The sequence below is a fragment of the Neolamprologus multifasciatus genome, chromosome 14 (genome assembly GCF_963576455.1).
Source record: "Neolamprologus multifasciatus chromosome 14, fNeoMul1.2, whole genome shotgun sequence".
In the NCBI taxonomy this organism is placed as follows: Eukaryota; Metazoa; Chordata; class Actinopteri; order Cichliformes; family Cichlidae; genus Neolamprologus; species Neolamprologus multifasciatus.
The window spans coordinates 18,655,369-18,674,713 of NC_140452.1; the positions used below are offsets into that span (position 1 = coordinate 18,655,369).

At 43.5% G+C, this 19,345-nt stretch overlaps 1 protein-coding gene across 2 annotated transcripts in view; it reads left to right on the forward strand.

Annotated features, from left to right (window-relative positions):
- npas1 (neuronal PAS domain protein 1) overlaps positions 1-19,345 on the forward strand; it is a 48,726-nt gene that overhangs the window by 21,382 nt on the left and 7,999 nt on the right. For both annotated transcript variants that reach the window (XM_085130390.1, XM_085130389.1), the window contains exons 2-5: positions 1,197-1,364; positions 2,833-3,071; positions 12,693-12,760; positions 14,371-14,460. In XM_085130390.1, the coding sequence (XP_084986516.1) occupies positions 1,270-1,364; positions 2,833-3,071; positions 12,693-12,760; positions 14,371-14,460 (492 nt within the window). In that variant the 5' untranslated portion in view covers positions 1,197-1,269. The remainder of the gene's footprint in view (positions 1-1,196; positions 1,365-2,832; positions 3,072-12,692; positions 12,761-14,370; positions 14,461-19,345) is intronic.

A 19,345-nucleotide genomic window follows, 5' to 3' on the forward strand; every position in this document is an offset into this window, starting at 1 on the left:
TTGGATTACTGACCTCAGAGCATGTTCGAAATAGAAGTTTTACATTTCTTCTTCACTGCTACGGCCTAAATACAGAGTAAAACTATTAAAGTTGATGACCCACTCTTCCCTTTCAACAACTATTCCGTCTTTGTTGAACTGATTATTGACTCCTCTGCCTTTGAACTCTGTCCAAATGCATTAAATGTTGGCTCTTTTCGCCCAGATTTGCAAAATGATATCTGCCAAACCTGCCGAGCTTCTGCTGACCCCTCTTAGCCAAGGTCAGCATAGCCATGCTCAAACTCGAGACATAATCCATTTTCTTTTGCCCTGGCACAGCTCTACTGACATGATTGTGCTGACCCAGCCAGGCCAAAGAAAGAGGAAGTGAGAGAGTGAGAGGGCATCTCAGGCCCAAGGGCATGACACTGGGGTGCTCGGGGCCACACCAGCCCTTTAAATGTCAACACAGCACAGAGGGGAGGGAAACTGGTGAGGAGCGGTGCTCTGTTTGAGGACAGGAAAGAATATTGGCAAGTGATTTTTTACTGCAGGAGGGTGTTAGAAGCTGGCACAACGCAGCAAAAGATCTGGGGCGGGCGGGGTGTTTTGTCTTCAGACATATTCGGTTTAAACTCGAGTCACACACAGGTTTGAATATTCTCTCTGGGATGAAGGGAGACATTTTGAGATCTGTGATTTTCAGAGTAAGTGTGACTTCAAAGGAGGGTTAGTGTTTTGTCTTATGTCTGTTATCTTGGGAGCAGCCCCTGACCTTTATGTAGGGAAGTACACACGGTACCTAATTACTCTGCCTCAATCTCTTTCTTCCCTTCATTTAAATTAATCACTCTTGCCTTCAGTAAGATATCACAAGATGGGATAAATTTTCACCCAAGCTTTTGGATGCAAATTATAGTCAAAAGTCAAATTAAAAGTGTTGAATGGAAACTGTAAAAAGAGATAAAGTGTCATTGTTTTCTTAAAATTAAAAGCAGGTTTAAGAGTTTTTCTAGTGTTTCTTAAAAAAAGGGGGATTAAACCATCAATTTTGATGGAAACAACCCAAAAATGCCATGCGTCTTCCTGCCTGTAGTTCCTGATTATATTGCGGCTTTCATTGGCAGTTCTTGATAGTATCGTTCTTGGCTCTTTTTTTCTCACCCCCATTTGTCTCTTTGTCACTTCTCTCCTTTCTTTTTGTGAATCTCCAGGTCTGAGTCCATCACGTCCTCAACCAATCGAAGCCTTCGTTAACAGCGGCGTGGGCACGTGATTGGAGGAAGGATGGCAACCATGCCATTTGTTAGTGAGGGGAAATGTGTGAGTGTGGAGTGGGATTTCCTGCAAGGACTACTGGCCAAGCCTCCCACCCTGCCCTGGTGAGACATCTCTCACACACACACACACACACACACACACACACACACACACACACACACACACACACACAGGCTGAAACTGTATAAGCCTACGTGCATGCCCATGAATTAATCTCTGCAAGATGAAATACATGCATTAACAACCTTGCACTCACTGACAGTCTGAAGAAGCTTTTCTTTTCTTTTTTTATCAACGAAACAGTATCCAGAAACGTCTTTTCCCCTTAGTGATACATATCACCTGTATTGTTGTTCACCTGCCAATCCTGTCAGAGTTGCGTGTCCCCCACCCTTAGTGGGAGATTAAGTAAATTTGGCTGGAATTATTAATGGGAAGTAATTTACAGGCGGATATAAAAACTAAGCAGAATCAATGTGTGTGTATTGATTGTTCTCAGTGGCCGGGGTCGAGGCAGTATAATAATGAGATGTTACACAGGCTGGCAGCATGAGTCCACACACACACACACACACACACACACACACACTGATTTCACTTATTAGAACCTAACAGGGAGAAATGCAACAGCTGTGTCAGCTGATTAAGATACAAACATATGTAAGCACAATATGCGCACGTCGTTCCTTTGTTCTTTTCTTTTGTCGCACGTGTATGCGCGCACACTCACTCACTCACACACCACCCGGTGGTCTGTCTACGGATGAAAATCAACAACACAGACACGAGGGAGAATGGCTGGTTCTCCTCTCTCTCTCTCTCTCTGTGTCTCTAACACACACATACACACACTTTATCCCAGCGCAGCACCGACACAAATTGTGAAGTGGCTGTGACAACATAATTCCACCACTCAGGCCCCATTGAGGAGAGTCAATACCCAATCACAGAGACAGGCTACCTGAGCCCCGGCCCCCCTCTGTCACTCTGCCCCTCCCTCGCCTATTGATCCCTCAATCATGGCTTCAGCTCACTAGCCCGGGACCAGATGAGAGGGGGAGCTGGGGCGGGGGAGGAGAGGGTGAGAGGAGAGGGTGAGAGCGAGGGAGAGTAAGAAAAAATAGGCAGTGAGAGATTGTGTGTATGTGTTCACATATGGATTTTGGAGCAAATGGCATTATTAGGACTCTGCTCTGCCCGATAAAAGAAGCGAGTTTGTCTGTAATTACCGGGCCAATCTGCGAGAGATGGGTCAGAATGGAGATTGTTTCACTTGAATTGCAGGAGCCATTCCCATTATGTGTATTTATGAAATGAGTTTTTCAGACTGATGCTGAGGTCATTTTTACAGAGCACGAATCAATCAACAGGTGGTCAGCAAATGGCCATTAAGCGATAGCCCATCAGTTTTTCTTGTCTTGCGCCGCGCTGATTCAGATTTGTGAGCCCCTCTGATCCTTTCTCCCTGTGTTTATCTGTTCCTTCATTTTACTTCTGTCTTTCACCCTCTGCGCCACTTTCGCCCTTGTCCCGTTCGCCCTCATACCGACTTGCCTGTCCACGTCTCAGTCTCCAGAACCTGCGTAAAGAGAAATCTCGCAATGCGGCTCGTTCTCGGCGGGGGAAGGAGAACTTCGAGTTCTTTGAGCTGGCCAAGATGCTGCCACTGCCCGGGGCCATCACAAGCCAACTGGACAAAGCTTCGGTCATCCGGTTGACCATCAGCTACCTGCACATGCGGACCTTTGCCAGTCAGGGGGACCCACCCTGGAGCCCTCTGCTGGAGGGAGACAGCAACTGCAGCAAAGGTGAGCAAGAAACAGGGAATCGCCTGAAAAGAAAAGTTTTTGTGACACAGATATTACAAAGAAGATGACGAAGAAAATTTAGGTTTTATGTTTTCAACTAAAAGAAATATGTACAATGATCTAAACTATTCTAAATTTGGGTGTTAGATTGAAGATGAAGCAAATTCTGGTGCACCATTTTTAAAAATGGAACTTAAACTGTTTGCATTAAGATATCGTATTTGTCCCAGACTGAATGAGTTTTAGAGCTGTAGACTCAGTACTTTTCCTTTTTCTCTTCTTACCAAAGTTAACATTTTCTCAGAGCCTGGGATGGGATTGGAAAAGTATTATGCTTTCCAGCTGAGTAACAAAATGCCCTAGTAGTGACATACTAGTGAATAATTGCCTAAAATATGATAATCTAGATAACACATTTTTAAGGCCTTTTTGAGGGTCTTGTCCTTGAATTAAAATTTTATTTTAAAAAAACATCCTGGTAACAGAAAATATCTCTATCACCGGTTAAGTGTTGACACTTTTTCTGGGTATGTCACGAGTAGGTTGTTGTTATCTGTTCACAAAATTCAACCTTGACAAAAGCAACGTGCAAATATGCAGGATTAAATTAAACACGCATATGTGGAACACTTTCTGCCGATGATTCCTACATTTCAGCCAATATGAAAATTATATAGCAGAGATAAATATGCTGCTTTGTTGCCAAAGGACGCAAACCACTAAAATTCATATTTCGACTCACTTCTCTGTTTCAATCAGAAGCAGATCTCAGCTGTCTGTTCTGCCTACATACTCCTACCCACAGTGACACCCCACGCCACAAAAATTCAGTTCGGACTGGGGTATTGATCCAGCCTCCTATTAACAATAGTAATTACTGCCACTGTCTATGCGTGCAAACAAGCTCATGCATTTTCTGTTTTTTCCCTGTAACACACATGCAAATAATCATATAAGTATTTTACATAGACAAGAGTGAGTATGAATATAATCTATGTTTTTTGTGTGTGTATGCACATAAATATTACTCATATTATAGACAAAACTCCGAGAACATGTTTTCCTTATGTGGAAAAAACTCCTTATAATAATCATTTTAAAGTGAAGACCCATTTAAGGGGGAGGTCGGGTTCAGGTTTCAGGTTGTGATTAGACGAGTAGTAGCAGTAGTGGTTAAGCTTAGATCAAGACTCCAGGTAATTATTGTAAGTCAAATTGATGTCCTCTTAAGTTAGGGACACGCAACTGTGTTTGCGTGTGTCTGTGAGTGTGTGTCTATTAGGAGGGAGAAAGAGAAGGAGAGGGGGTAGATAATAAAAAAGAGGGAGGAAACTATTGGTGCAATTTGTAATTACTGAAATTAACTATATAACGAGGACAGTGTAATTATATAGCCTGTCTAATTGCTACTATTACTGAGGGGAAATGATGCAGCTACAGTGCAAATAGACGTGTGTGTGTGTGTGTGTGTGTGTGTGTGTGTGTGTGTGTGTGTGTGTGTGTGTGTGTGTCCGCCTTTGTGCCTGTTCCTGGTAAATTTGAGGAAATGTGAACAAAAAAAAAACCTGTCGTATTAACAGCATGTTTCTGTGAGACTGCATGTGGTGTGCTTTACCCACATTATGCACTGCATTTTCCTGATGGGGTGAGTACCAGTAATGCTACCAGTGCTGTCTGAGTGTGACGTTATAGTAAAAAATACCAAACCAGTCCTTTTCCCAGTATCCTTTGGGGGCATCATAGAAATTTTTACACATTAAGGTGAGTGTGGTTTTCCGTGGTTCCATGGTGTAGTTTGTTAACACCTTCGCCTTACTTGTGAAAGACACAACCGCAGCCTCAGGGTGTCAAAAGCTAGCCTGCTCCTAACGTCGGTCATAAGTCTCAATAAATGGGATGGTTATATCAGGAAAGGCATCTGGTGTCAAAATCTGTGCCAGATCAAACATGTGGATCCATCTACTGTGACCCCGTGGGAAAAGAGGGAGCAGCTGAAAGTATCTTTAAGGTCAATGCGGTTTTCATCTGGAACATCGCTCACCACATGAAAACACTCATGTAATGTCTTCTTTTTCCTCGGAGACTTCTAATTTAAGGTGTAGCATTAAAGACGGATTCCATTATGAAAGAATTAAGATATAAGCATCAATGGGAAGTTTTATATCAACAAATCACCCACAGGCTAATATTGTAGGTCCCACAGGAAGGAAACAGGACCTGTACATGACCTGAGACCTCAGATGTTGTCAGTGGATCCCTTTGGGTCTGCGGGTTGAGGATTGTGCTTGTATCTGTTGGTGTGCTAAAAGGTTGGGAACTGGGCAGCTTGGAAGATGTAAACCTCTACACTCAATGCCTTGAGTGTAGAGGTGTCGAGCCAAATATGGGAGCTTGGAAGCAAAACGACTTAACAAAATCAAGCTTTTAATACTGTATCAAGTTCAGAAATAAATGAATTCCTCGGGCGCCAGCAGCCTTCCACACACGGCAAAGGGAAAACCACTTGGCTGCACATGAGGAACCTACTCTGGGAACAAAACAAACAAGGGCAAGCAGGGTTGTTTATACACAGAAGGCTGACAGGGAAATGACAGAGTGGAAGGTAATGAGGCACAGGTGAAAGTAATCACACACAGGTGAAGACAGGAAACAAAACTAACACAGGATGCAAACAAAAGCAAGCCTTCAAAGTAAAACAGAAAATAACCAGAAGAGACTGATAGAGATATGAAAACTAACACTTAACAAGATGTTAAGTGATCATGTTATGTTATGTTATGAAATTCAAAAGTAAAACAACGATATACCAGATTTAAAGTCAACATGCAATACAAACCCTACAATAATCCAGAGGAAACCCCAACAATCAGACAACCCCCTAAATGTAAGCACTTGGCGACAGTGGGAAGGAAGAACTCCCTTTTAACATGAAGACACCTCCAGTAGAACCAGGCTTTACATACAGACAAGTTGCACATGGTGACTTCTGGGCCCTAAGGGGCCATGTAGGACGGCTTTAAAGATTAGATACGGTAATATATATCTGACCACTTAATAGCATGGATGACCTCAAAGCCAACATATTGCTTTTAAAGAACTTTAAACTTCATCCTGTTGCAACTTGAGTCTAATCTACAGTCATAGTGTGTGAAAACATGTATTCCTATGCATCAGCCCATTGTTGTACATCAATATCTCATCATCCTTTCTGCGCAGGACAATCTGAGTGTCTGAGTGATATTCATATACTAGCACCCATACACACAGCCGCAGCCTTGACTCTACACATGAATTGCGAATTGTTTTTCCTCTGTATTCCTGACTTTTCTTGGCCTTGATAGAAAATACCTCCTGTTCAGAATAGTTGGTGCGCAGGTAGTAGTGCTTCTTGCCCTGTGTACAAAGTGGAAGTGCGCTGAAACGATGTGAGGTGTGCGGTTTACGCTACGAGAGGCACTTCTCGTACAAATGTGAGCCACAACAATAAATATATAGAGCCCCCGCGGAAGCTGCTACGCGAAGGTCGAGAAAATTGTGAGGGGGCTGAGGACCTGAATTATCTTTCACATTCTTACCACTAGGTCAACATCTGATATGTTAAGTATTTAATTAAATATTTGGAGATTTCTTACAAGCAGGTCACACAGTCTCCACAGGGCCTATATTGAAAATGCAAGGCTAATTTGGACATCAGTTTGAACAAGTCTACCCACAATGCATTGGCAGGGTTTTAAGTGTGATGCATGGCTTTAATTCCGTTAGTGGAATGTGGTCAGAGATCTGGCTGAAAGGGAGCGGAGGCCAGAGAGCAGGGGAAGGAACAAATGTAGGAGGAATAAAGACAGAAAGAGGGAAGGAAGGAAGAAGGAGAAGAGTGCGAGGAAATTGGGATGGGGTGTGGTGGTGTGTTGGGGGGTGGGGGTGGGGGGTTGCATTCCTCCACATTCCCTCTTGTCCGGGGTTTTTGGATGGGCAGCGGAGAGGGAAGGAAGGTGGAGGGTGGAGGAGAGGAGAGGGATGGAGCGCAGGGGAGGGGCCGGAGTGGCTTTTGTCTGCTTCCCACGTTTCAAAGCCAGTCTTGAAAAATGAATAGACAGAGGAAAATCAATTGCATGACCTTCACAGAGAGAAAGAGAGAGATTGAGAGAGCAGGAGAGAGCGGGAGAGAAGGAGGAGAGAGAGAAAGAGACAGATTATGGAAGGAAAGGAGCAAAGGAAAAGGAAAGGCTGAAGGCAGGGAAGGTAAAATGACCCATGCTGTATGTTCACATTTGGTATTTGTGCACCTGTTTGCACAGCATATTCAAGGACTATTTGACATCATTTATATTTCAAAGCCGCTGTATTAAGTAAATTTTGCTATCAGGGACAGTTTTTCCCCCCATACTACACTTCCTTTGAAAAAAAATCCAGGAAGCCTGATTCCTATTCCTAAGCTTTCTATTGCTTGTGATAAGAATCTACTTAAACTTAGAGGCAGATCTGCAATCAAGCAAACTGACAGTTTAACCAGATTCTACAGGTGAAACCAAAGCAGTCTTCCTGTTGGACAGGCAAGGTTAAACAGGTTAGTCCAGGCGGTGTAGTGTGATGGTGTGCTGTTTGTTTAAAGTAATTCAAGGCTTTTGGGAGGTTTATATACATTTTTTAAAGCTCTGACACACTCTGTATTATGCTACTCTACACTGGCAAGAATAAACCACACCCAACCATGCAGACAGTATTAATGTTTTTATAAAATAACAAATAAGAACATAATGTAAACAAACATTTTATTAGGGTCAGCAGAATATAAATTAGTCCAAAAGTATCTTTTGCACTTTGGTTCAGTTTTTACTTTTGCATGTCAGTTAAAGATAATGTAGGGTTTGTTAACAGTAAGTGCAAACATAATAATAATAATAATAATAATAATAATAATAATAATAATAATGTAAAGAAAATAACTTGATTGTGGTAAGACAGAGATATCTTTTAAAATTTCCTGTCTGAAATATCAACCTGTAACAGGTGTGCAGGGCAGCTGGAGAACCCCCTCTGCCTTTTTCACAAGGTACAGTGCAATGACAAGTCAGCGCCAGCAACAGGGCCAGCTGAAGTGTTTTACTGTCTTGGCTAGTGAGGTCAAACACACCTCTCCCCTCCCTGGCGCTGGTGACATTGACTTTCATTCTGCCTTCACTTGCTTGTTCTCTCTCTCTCTCTCCCTCTCACTCTCCCCCTCATTTCTTTCATTGCTTTCGTCTTCCCTCGCCTCCCCTTCTGTCTCCCCCACCTCTTCACGATCTCCCTGCGTCTGCCTCCCCTCTAATTCACAGCGTTTAAAGCAGCCTGGGCTTTTAAGGGAAGTTAATTGCACTCAAATTATGTTCGACCGCAAAAGGAGTGAGGGAGCGATGGAGAAGAGACGGAAAGATAGAGGACAGATAGAGGGAAGGAGGGAGGGATGGATGTCGGCGTGAGAAGATAATTGTGCCAGAGAAGGACGCTGCGATTAGGGTCACTTTTTCTCTCGCTGTCTGTCGAACGGCTGAAACATCACATTTGGATTGGTAGTAAACAACTTTGCAAGTGACCGGGCTCTTGTTTTGAAAGGGTGAAGCTGCGGTGGCAGAGCCAAACTTAAGAGACAAAGATGAATAAGAAGACACAGAGAGAGGAAACTGAGAGAGAGAAATGGGGGTTCACTGTTTGGTTCCCATGGTAACATCCTAACCTGGTTAAAAGAGGTTGACACTGTGGGGGTGGAGTCTGTGTGTCTACAGCCCCCCACGTGGGGATGCTTGGCTGTGTGTGTGTGTGGCCATTCCTCTGGCCTGAACTGGGACTAAATTATGTATTAGACAAAAGTATAATGAAAATCATTCAAATTTTTTCATTCAATCATTCAAATCTTTTCTGCTTGTGAAGTGCTGGGGAGTCCGTGCAAGTTGACCTCTGAGTCAAATCATAATTAACGTGTCCATTCCTGCCCTGTCCCATTCTGTCTCTTATTCCCACAATGGAATTAAATCTCTTAGCAGAGTCCCGGGAAGCTAATGGAATCGGAGTGTGACAGAACAGCTCGATCAAAGACCTCAGCCAGCCCTGCGTCCAGCTCTGCACACAAGTCACGCTGTTTATTCGCACAAGCTCACTTAAAGGAGAATTGCAATTTAACGCATCTTAACTGAAGTCAGGTTTTATTGCTTTTGAACATCTTTTTATGGTTAAAAACTGAAGGATTTGATGAGATCGGGGATCAAAAAAAGAGCAATCAGGCAGTCACACATTTTTTAAACAAGTTAACAGTTCATGCAGGAAACCAAGACTGGGATGTCAAACTAATTTTAGTACATAAAAACAGCCCGGACCAGTTAAACCAAACATGCACATATACTCATCATAATATATGTATGTAAAACTCCCTTACTGTAATGGTAGCATTACATGTCAAACTGACAGTTACTTAGGCCACTGCATTGGGTGAATGTAGCGTTTCAGGTCCCGGTTCAGGACACGATCTATTCTTAGTGACATGCAATGCTTCCTGGTGCAAAATTCATTGAAAAGGTCAAACATAACGTCCTCCTTTTCTGCAATTTTCACATTTAGCAAAAACAAATTCCAGCGGGCTGTGTTTTGACTCTTTGAGGGCTGCATGTTTGACACCCATGATCGAGACCACTTTCTTGATTTAGGAGTTGAGTTGAAGCCCTCTTTCTTTCCAGCGCTTCAGCTGGGCCAGCAGTCACAGATACAGGAATTCTGGCAAATTAAACTTTTATTACACTGAGTGCCACCACTTTCTTTCTTGGCTGAAGGTGATCTTTTGGGGCAAAATTCTCTTGGTTATATATTTATGCTTAAACAAGAGGGAATAACGTCCAGTTGTCTGTACAAAAAAGTTAAGATTCACAATAATATTCCAAAATCTTGTTTGACCACAACAATATTCAACTACAAATGATGTTTTCAGGCACACCGATGAGATGTGATGTCCAAAACTATCTAAATGAAACATTTAGCAGATCTGAAGCACTGCTTTAATAACGTGGCCACATTGTTGGTTTGTTAATGTCTGGCCAAACATTTGTCATCTGTTTTGACTTGTTCTACCAATAAGGCGCATGCACTGCAAGTTCAAAATAAGATCTAAGTTGTAAAAAAATATGTTATTGTTTGAATTATGATTTATAATGACATAAAATATTATAGAAGCTGTAATATTAAGGTATACACACAGAATAATGCAAAGCCCTCACTCGCACACGGACACACACATATAGAAGTAGGGGTTCACAGTAGCACTACAGAGAGATCTTTGTTCTCAGAGTGTGATACCATCAGCGCTGTGAGACTCTTTCCCTTCACATGTGCGCACAAACACACACACACACACACACACACACACACACACACACACACACACACACACACACACACACACACACACACCAGGTCCAGTGTTTTGGTTTCCTGGTTGCCCTATTGTACTGTGGCAGTCTTTAATAAATGGTCCTCTGTGTATTTGTGTCTGCGTGTGTGTGCAGGGGTGTGACTCATCTGTCAGCCCCGCTGGCCTCATGTCACATTCAGCGTTTCCTTGGGCCCGCTGACACTACTCAGCACAACTGATCACCCACCATCACCTTCGCTCCTCCAGGGTTCTGTGGCATGAAAGCCAGAACAGACACACACACACTTTCACAACAATCGAAGTGCGTTTATCTTCTGTTTTGATTAATTCCTATATGGTTACCACGGGGGTTGATTCCTCCAAGCTTCCTAGCACTGCGGCTGCATCGCTGCCCCACAAGGGAGCCTGCTAGGCAGGCAGAGAGCGAAATGGGCTCCCCATCCCCCTCCAGGCAGGGACTGACTAGGCTGAAGGGTCCCAGCACCAGACCCCCTTTCATAGCGTGAATGGACTTGCCTTATTTAAATTCACACTCTGTCACACAGGGGGACCCCAATCTCACAATGCCACTGTGGCTTTGTCCGGCAACTCTGTATTTATGTGTGTATGTGTGTGTGTGAGAGAGAGAGAGTTTGTGTGTGTGCACGGGTATTTGTGTTGTTTAATCGGGGAGCATGTTGCTGCTGTGTAGTCTGTGCATGACAATTCATTGCTGTGTGTATTCCTAAAGTGTGTGTATGTGTGTGTCTATAGCTCTAATGGAATGCCTCCCTCTTCTATTCAACAAACCCACATCACAAGCAGGCAGCTGGGCAATATATATGCACTTGTGATTGTATATGTGTGTGTGTTGGTGGGTGTGTGTGTTCCGATCCCCCCCTCTGTGTTCAGTTGTAACCCACAGCAGCGCTTTCATTTTCCTGTCATAACGTGTATTGATTTCCCGCAGCCTTGCAGCGACACACACATACACACGCGCAGATATCCGATGATCCTTAAAGGCACGCACATAGACTCACACGCGTACACACATTTATATGCTCTTATACACATATATTTTGGGTACACACTCACATAGGCAGTTTGTCTCCATTGGACGGAGAACATTGTGTTCAAAAGCAGCCCTGTTGGAGTGAGATTAGTTCTCACATATGGTCCCCACTTTTGCAATCACACACTTGCAGGTGCATAAACACCGTCACACACTCCTTCTGACATAAAACAGTAAATACACCTGATTGCAAAATTAATCTTCCACGTCAGTGGCGGCACCCCCAACCCCCATGCCCATGTTTGCTTTGGAGAAAGTGATCACTCTCTCCTTCCTTAAGGTTTTTCATTTTCCCTACCCTCTGTGCTCCTCTCATACCTATCTATGCCCTCCTCCCCTCCTCCTCCACCTAACCACCTCCAACTCTATTTGTATTGTAATTGCCTTGGTAAACACCACCACTTTGGCACTGAAGCAGCTCTGATAGCTTGTGTTTGGGATGCATTAAGAGTGGTGATGCAGACACTGTGTGTGTGTGTGTGTGTGTGTGTGTGTGTGTGTGTGTGTGTGTGTGTGTGTGTGTGTGTTTGCTTGTTTGTTTGTATGCCTGGCAGAGATTGAGTGGTATGCGTCACGCAGCGCTCCACCTTATGTGCACTTTTTTTTTTTAAGCACGGTAAATTCTTCTTTTATCAGACATAATTGCTTTAAGTTTCACTTCTGATTTTGCTGAAGATTTTAAAGTTATGAAAGAGATCCCACGTTAATGCAAAATCCTCTATTTCCAGATCAATTTGTGTAATCACTTATTTCTCAAAGCTGTATTAACTCATCCAGAAAAATGGAAATTAATCCATTAGCGTGGCTTAAACCCGACCGGCAAAATTATTTCCTACATTTTAAGACGTTTTTGTTTTGTTTTTGCAGCTTTGACTAATTAAGTTGCTTCTGATGGTTACACTGACCAAGAGCATGACCTTTCTAACTGTAATATGTGATCTTAACTGTCTAGTACTGAACATGGACTTTTTTTTTTTAGCATTTTGTCATACTACAGTAATAAAAACACTGTTAAAACACACACCTTACCTACAGAAACCCAAATTTCTGTACTGAAAAAGCCCTGCTCATGATCAATTAACAAAATCTACTCACCTGCTAGAATATCAACAGGTATAAAATGCTGCCCGCCAGCATTTTATGACGATGTCTGTCTCCTTTTTCTCTGCAGTTAGACGTTCATCTCATTCTCTGGCGACTGACATGTTTGAGCAGCACCTAGGGGCACACCTCCTGCAGGTAACGACCGCATCACCCACACATTGCTTCTTGTACCGCACTGATTATGTCTATAGTTGACTTTTTTTGCCATACTTATGTTGTGTTGTTAAGCAGAGAAACTAGTTTTTTCAGATGTATCAAAAGTTGAAGTTAGAAATGTTTTTTCCCCCTCCTAACAGTCACATTTGTTTGATTATCCTGCTGTACTAAGTCGCTGCTATGTGTGATCACAGCCTGCACTGGCTCAAGTCTTTCTGCCTTGACTCATATTTCCAGGCAAATTCCTAAACACAGTCACACTCAGACACAGAAGCACATCGCGTAACCCTCAGATGCTGCCAAAGAATACCTCCCTTTTGCACTAACAGATGAATACAGCCCGAGGGGTACTCTGGGGCAGGAGGGCTGCTGGGGTGACGAAATGCAGAATGTAGGCAAAGACTCAGAGGAAGAGCAAAGGAGGTAGCACTGCAGATTGTACGTTGGAGGGAGCTTAGGGAGGGGGAGGCGGTAGGAAGAACAGGTAGGAGTGGGAACAGGTGGAGGGATAAAAGGAGAGTAGAGGAGTGAGAAGGTTGTGGTAAAACAAAGAAACATTACATATGTCTGCTCTCCTCTGGCATTTTAAAGAGGAAGAGAGGCTTAGAGAACGGCGCTGATAGAAATCAAATTAACGCTCCAGAAAAACTGTATGATTCTTCCCCTCCCAGCCGTTCTTCCACAGTAATAGCCTGATAATTGCACTTTAGTTCTCCGACATTCATGCGGCTGGTTTCTCCTCGCCGCGACACGCGACACACGACGCTCCACACCCCGGCCACACATTTGCATACTGGATGTGTCAGTTGCATAAATTACTACTGCCACTTTAAGCACTAGGCCGCCAAAATAGCAATCATTTTTCTAGAGCAAAGTGGCCCTGGTGTGTGTGCATGTGTGTGTGAGGCTGAGACTGTGTCAGCTCACTCCTGGATGCTTGTTATGACGATTAATATTATTCTCTGAAGCAGTCTCCTCTAATGGGCTGGCTGTATACCTTTCACTTCTCATTAGAATCACTGCAGGCCGTAATGACTCTGGTTCTATCTGTGTCTGTGTTTATTTGTCCGTGTGTGTGTGTGTGTCTGGAGATCCAGGATGAAGCTTCGACTCTTGGTTTATTACGGCTGATTGGAACAGCCCCTGGTCTATAAGCTCAGTTTCTCATGTCTGGTTGCTGAATTTGTTTAAGTGCGCCTTTCTTGATGCACGTGCGTATGTGTGTGTTCGTGGACGTCCACACCGCATGCGTTGCGTCTGCCTCTGTTTTGTTCACCGTTTGTTCGGTCACGCAGGTCTCACTCGCAGCTGTCGCGTGTGTAGCTGCGTCTATGGGAATTGTTTCATGTCTATTCACATTTATGCACGTCATGTGAGTTTTTGGCGCGCGCGTGTGAGCGTGCTCGCTAGTCGAGAGAAGAGGCCGAAGGGTGATGGGTTGTTTGTTCTCTAGCTCATTGTAATTTGTTCGATACACGCTAATTGCTCTAATTTGTCTGTCTTGTTTCTGCTTGCCTTTATGTCTGCGTCTCTGCATGCATGTGTGTGTGTGTGTGTTTTTGTGTGTCCCTGTGTGTTTATGTGCACAGTCTCTAGATGGCTTTGTGTTTGTGGTCAGCCAGGAGGGACGGTTCCTCTACATCTCAGAGACAGTTTCTATCTACCTGGGACTCTCACAGGTAAGACAACCTCATCTCACTCTCTTTATGTCTCTCTCACACAACACACACACACACACGTGACCACATAATCCTTTATTTACAAGTGCATTTGCACACATGTGCCTGTCTTCTCTTTATGCTTTCATATCCCTTCCCAGGAGCGCGTGTGTTTGTGTGTCTGTGTGTGAGTGTGAATATCTTTGACTTCACTCTCTGTGCTCATCTCTGGAGTACAACTCTCACAGGGGCAATGCTGCTCTCTCTCTCTGTCTCTAGCTCTCTCTGCCGCCCTCTCTCCCTCTCCAGGTGCTCACCTCTGTTGATTGCCTGTGGCCTCTTGTACTGTGAATGTTAAGTCCTGCCATTTTGCCCAGATGCATAAATAATAACAGTAATTACTGGCCTAGCAATCAAAGTGTCGCCCCAGCGCGCTGGGCCTGTCTAGGGGAACAAATCGATAGGCATCTTAAAAGCCACATTGATTGTAGGGAGGGGGAAAAACACCAAGGGGGATGGGAAGATAGATAGAGACAGCCAAAGAGAGAAAGAGAGGGGGAGGAAAGGAGGAGAGGTGTGATAAGAGAGAGATGTTTCAAACTAAGAAGAATGGGTACAGCGTGCGAGAGAGAGAGAGAGAGAGAGAGAGAGGCAAGTGTAACAATAACAGATGTAACTGAGGGTTTTTTCTTTGTTTAAGGGCAGTCGCTGGAACCATTAACGAACTTAAGAATAAGTTTTAAGGATATGTTTGTTATTTTTCCTTTTAGTACAGTATTCACATGAAGGAGACCTCATTAGTCTCCATTAGTCCTTGGTCACCAATATCATTCATATCTGTACTGACTGGAAAAATCTCTAAGAATATATATGTATAATTATCAGAGCAGATAAATCAAACAGATGTCGTCCCAAGTTATGAAATCACTGTAACTTAGGGATATAATGTCAGAAGTAGTTTTTGTTAAGCAAAATATTCCTTGAATGCAGCATTTAGTTCACACAAACACGCAGAAAATGTGATTTTAAACAAAAAATATATCTATACACATGCAAGAGGATAACAGGCTTAGCTTTTAAATCATTGTTCATTGTTTCATTTAATTTCAGATGGATGTTGTACTTTCTTTCAGTATTGTTAAGGCTGTTTTTCAGTCTATTGTGATTGCTGCACATGTGATGAATGTTATTACATTCTTGGGTTTTTTCACCGTAATACAAAGAAAAAAATGCAGCAAGATTTTCTTTAGATGCATTTTACTAAATCCTTCCTCAACTTTGTTAAGTTGCACTGAAAGTCTGTAATTTTGGCCCTGGTCATAAATATACTTTACTCCACCTGCACACAATGATGTCCTGAATTGCACCTGTAAGTCAGTGTAAAGCAAACTTGAGGGGGGAAAATAGGTTTTTAGTTTTCAGATATTTAGTCATTGTTTAATGTTGAACTGGAGACTTGTAGGAAAAAAATGAGCTCGCTGACTCCATTTTTTTCCTGATGGAGTTTCATATCATGAACATGTTTGTCCCCCCTCCCGGTGTTCTCACTACTCTCTTGACCCCCAAAATTGTTCTTGCAATATAAGATATAGTTCAGTCTCTTAAATCAGTGGTTCTCAAGCTTGTTCTTGTATGCTGAGCTTGAAAAGTTGAAAAAGTTCACACCACACCTCACTTTGTTTTTACTAATTATTCACAATAAAAAAGAATCAAAAATCACATTTTCAAGATGACCTCATCAAGGCCTTTCTTATTTTCCACATATACAAATATTCATTCAGTTTAGTTTCCCTCTATATTTTTGTTCTGGTTGTCCATGCCACTTCTGCAGAGGTGCTGTGCCTTACAGATAGAGGAGGCTTCAGAAGGCGCTTGCAATAAGGAAACATAGGTCTGTCCTTTCACAGATCAATCTCTGTCTCCCATTTTCACTGGGAGGAGTTAAGATGCGGGGAAGAGAAAAAAGTGAGGGAAGCTTGAAGACATGCTAGCATAATAAAAAGCACCCATTGCTCAACAGCTAAGATCGATTCACAGCAAGTAAGGAGAAGAAGAACGATTACAAAGCCTAATTACTCTTAATGTGAGGCAGACTTGAAACTATTCTTTAAACTTTCCTGTCATGGGGCATTCAATGAAGGTTAATATAAAGTTGGATTAGCACAAGGATTGTCTTGAATTGTCGTGGAGTTTTTGAGTCTTCTTTGCAAACACACATACACATACACACACACACACACACACACAATGTACATGTAAACACAGAGAGATACAAAAAAAAGTGACGTAGAGAAGACAGAACAAAAAGGGGAGCTGCAGAGAGAAACAGTGAGAACCAGACAGACAATTACAAGAGAGAAAGAAAATAAAGCAGAGGAATATGGGGAGAGACGGTGGTAAAGAGGAGCGAGAGAGTCTGAGTGTGTAAATAGAGTTTAAATGTGCAGTAGGAATGAAATTCGCCTTGGGATTGCCTAGGTAAACAAGACAGCCGAGGCTTTGGTGGAGATGCTAATAAAACAGAGCTGTTCTTATCAGCTGAGCAGATGGCCTAACCCATCACATCTCCTCAAACTGGGCCTAAGCCATCAGCATTCTAATGAAATTATTTATGATCGAAGATTACGTTCGAAACCTTAAACATACAGCGCCACGTTTACCTTCCCGAAAAGATGAGGACGGCCGGGCACAGAGGAGGTTTATGATGAGAAAGACACAGCCAGAAAGGGCAGGTAGACGGGGTTCGGGGAGGGGGGCGAGCGCGAATATACAGTGTGTTTATGGACACAAGCAATGAGATGGAAAAATGCACAACAGGAAAGAAGGGAAGGTGGGAGGGAGAGGACAAAACACTTCAATATACTTTGCTGGTGAGTGGAGGCGGACACAGGGGAGAGGGGAAGGACAGACAAACAATGTTCTGAGTGAAAAAGTATAAGTGGTTGTTTGTTTTAGAGGGCATGTCGCCCCTGTGGACCGCCCCAGCCCCGCATCTCCTGTCCCCCCGTCTGACCCCTCTGCCCTGGCTTACCACCCGGGCCACTCCCCTGACAGTGGGGTTGCTTAGCCGACTTAGCCCAGGTCAGGCACCTTGACCAAGGGCACAGCCCTCCGCCCATTCCCCTGGCGCACAGGTATCTTTTTTTTTTTTTTTTTTTTGTCTCGCTCACTTGGTTTTCAGGCCCGGAAGCACGAGGGATAAACCTGGGAGCGACACATAGCAGATGAGGCAGGGGGGAGAAGACATGGAAACAGAAGAGGGGAGGACAGAATAGCTGGAGAGACAAAGGTTGGAGAAGATGAGGGAGGAGACATGAAAAGGATGGAGGAGTAAAAGTAGGATAAAAAAAAGGGATAAATGGGGTAAAGAGGAGGGAGGAAGGATGGTAGATTGAGGGAGGAGAGAATTGATCTGCGAATGGTTAGTATGCAGCCCCCACTCCACCTCCGCCCCACCCCATCTTCCCCTCCCTCCTCTCCTCTCCTCTCCCATCAGTCAGTGAGGGCTGAGGGCTGAGAGTATGTTGTGGACCACTGCCCGGATGCCTCATACATATTAAAGCCCCCTGCTATTATTTATATCATGTCTCTGCTTCCCCTGCTCGCTGCCCCTCGTCCCCACCACACCACCATACATGCATGCACGTGCATCTCTGCGCGCACACACACACAGGTTCACACAGATGCGCTGACAGACAACTACTCGCACAAACAGTGACACACAATGACACACGGAGACATAAAAACAGACAGTCTAGTCACATACGCAGGGAAACAGAGGCGCGCCGTGTGCTTGCATAGGCACAAACGCACACACACAGACACACACACGCTCTCAGAGAGATTTGAATGATCTCGGTCTCTCCTCGCGCCTCCCTTTGCGCCACATTCTATACCTGTTTTTATGTCTGAGCCTGACTCATCCTCTCAATCGCTTCGTCCCTTCCTCATCTTCTCATTTCTGTCTGATCTTTTTTCAATCTCGCCCTCCTGCTTGAGATGAAGTGATATTATTCGGATAGGTCTTAAGACCGGTAAAGCCCATAAGGACCTGTTCGCCTCTCTGCCTTGTTTTTCAACACCACTGGGTCGAGGGATTTTGCCTCTTTCAAATGGCTGGTCCAGTGTTCTGAGCAGACTTGGTCCTTGAAAATGACCATGTGCTAACCATTACATATACATGGATAAGTATACAGACAGATAGATGCTGATATAATCGGTAACATGAAATGCTCAAAGCGAGGTTCATCCAGAGTTTAATAGAGATATCCAGCCATTTAATGGACAGCTGCAAACTCTTAACTTTAAAACATTAATGAACGAGTCAGTTTTGATGTCAGACTCAAAAAGCACGCAGCTGAAGAGTGCTGACGTATTATCGACGCTGAGGAGAAGAAGGATCGGTAAACAAAAACACTGAATTTTCCTCGTGTTAAAAATTCTTGATTAAAAAGAGTTTGCTGACGTACATGAAGGTCAGCTAGCACAGTGCTTTTGGTCTCCACATTTACCAGCCTCACCTGTTAGAGCTGGACAGAGAACGAGGGAGAAATAAATACATTAGACCTCAACAGCACAGTCTTTGGAAGTGAAAAGTGAAAAGAGTTTGCCAACTGAGAGCCAAACACACACACACGCTTGCTGTATATTACTCTGCTGAGCCGTTATCAGAGCTTCTGCTTATCACTGTGGGAGCTGCGATCCAGTGTGCTCTTATGTGACGCATGAGGTTAGCTGAGAAAAGAGACATTTTTTATAAAGAAAAGAAATGTAAATAATGTAATTCATTTAATTCCCCTGTGTCTAGGGGGGCATATATTTTGAGGCTTCCGCTTTTTATTAGAACCCTGAACTATCTGAAACCTGTGTTGTTCAATGTCTTAATGGTTAAAATGCATAAGATTTA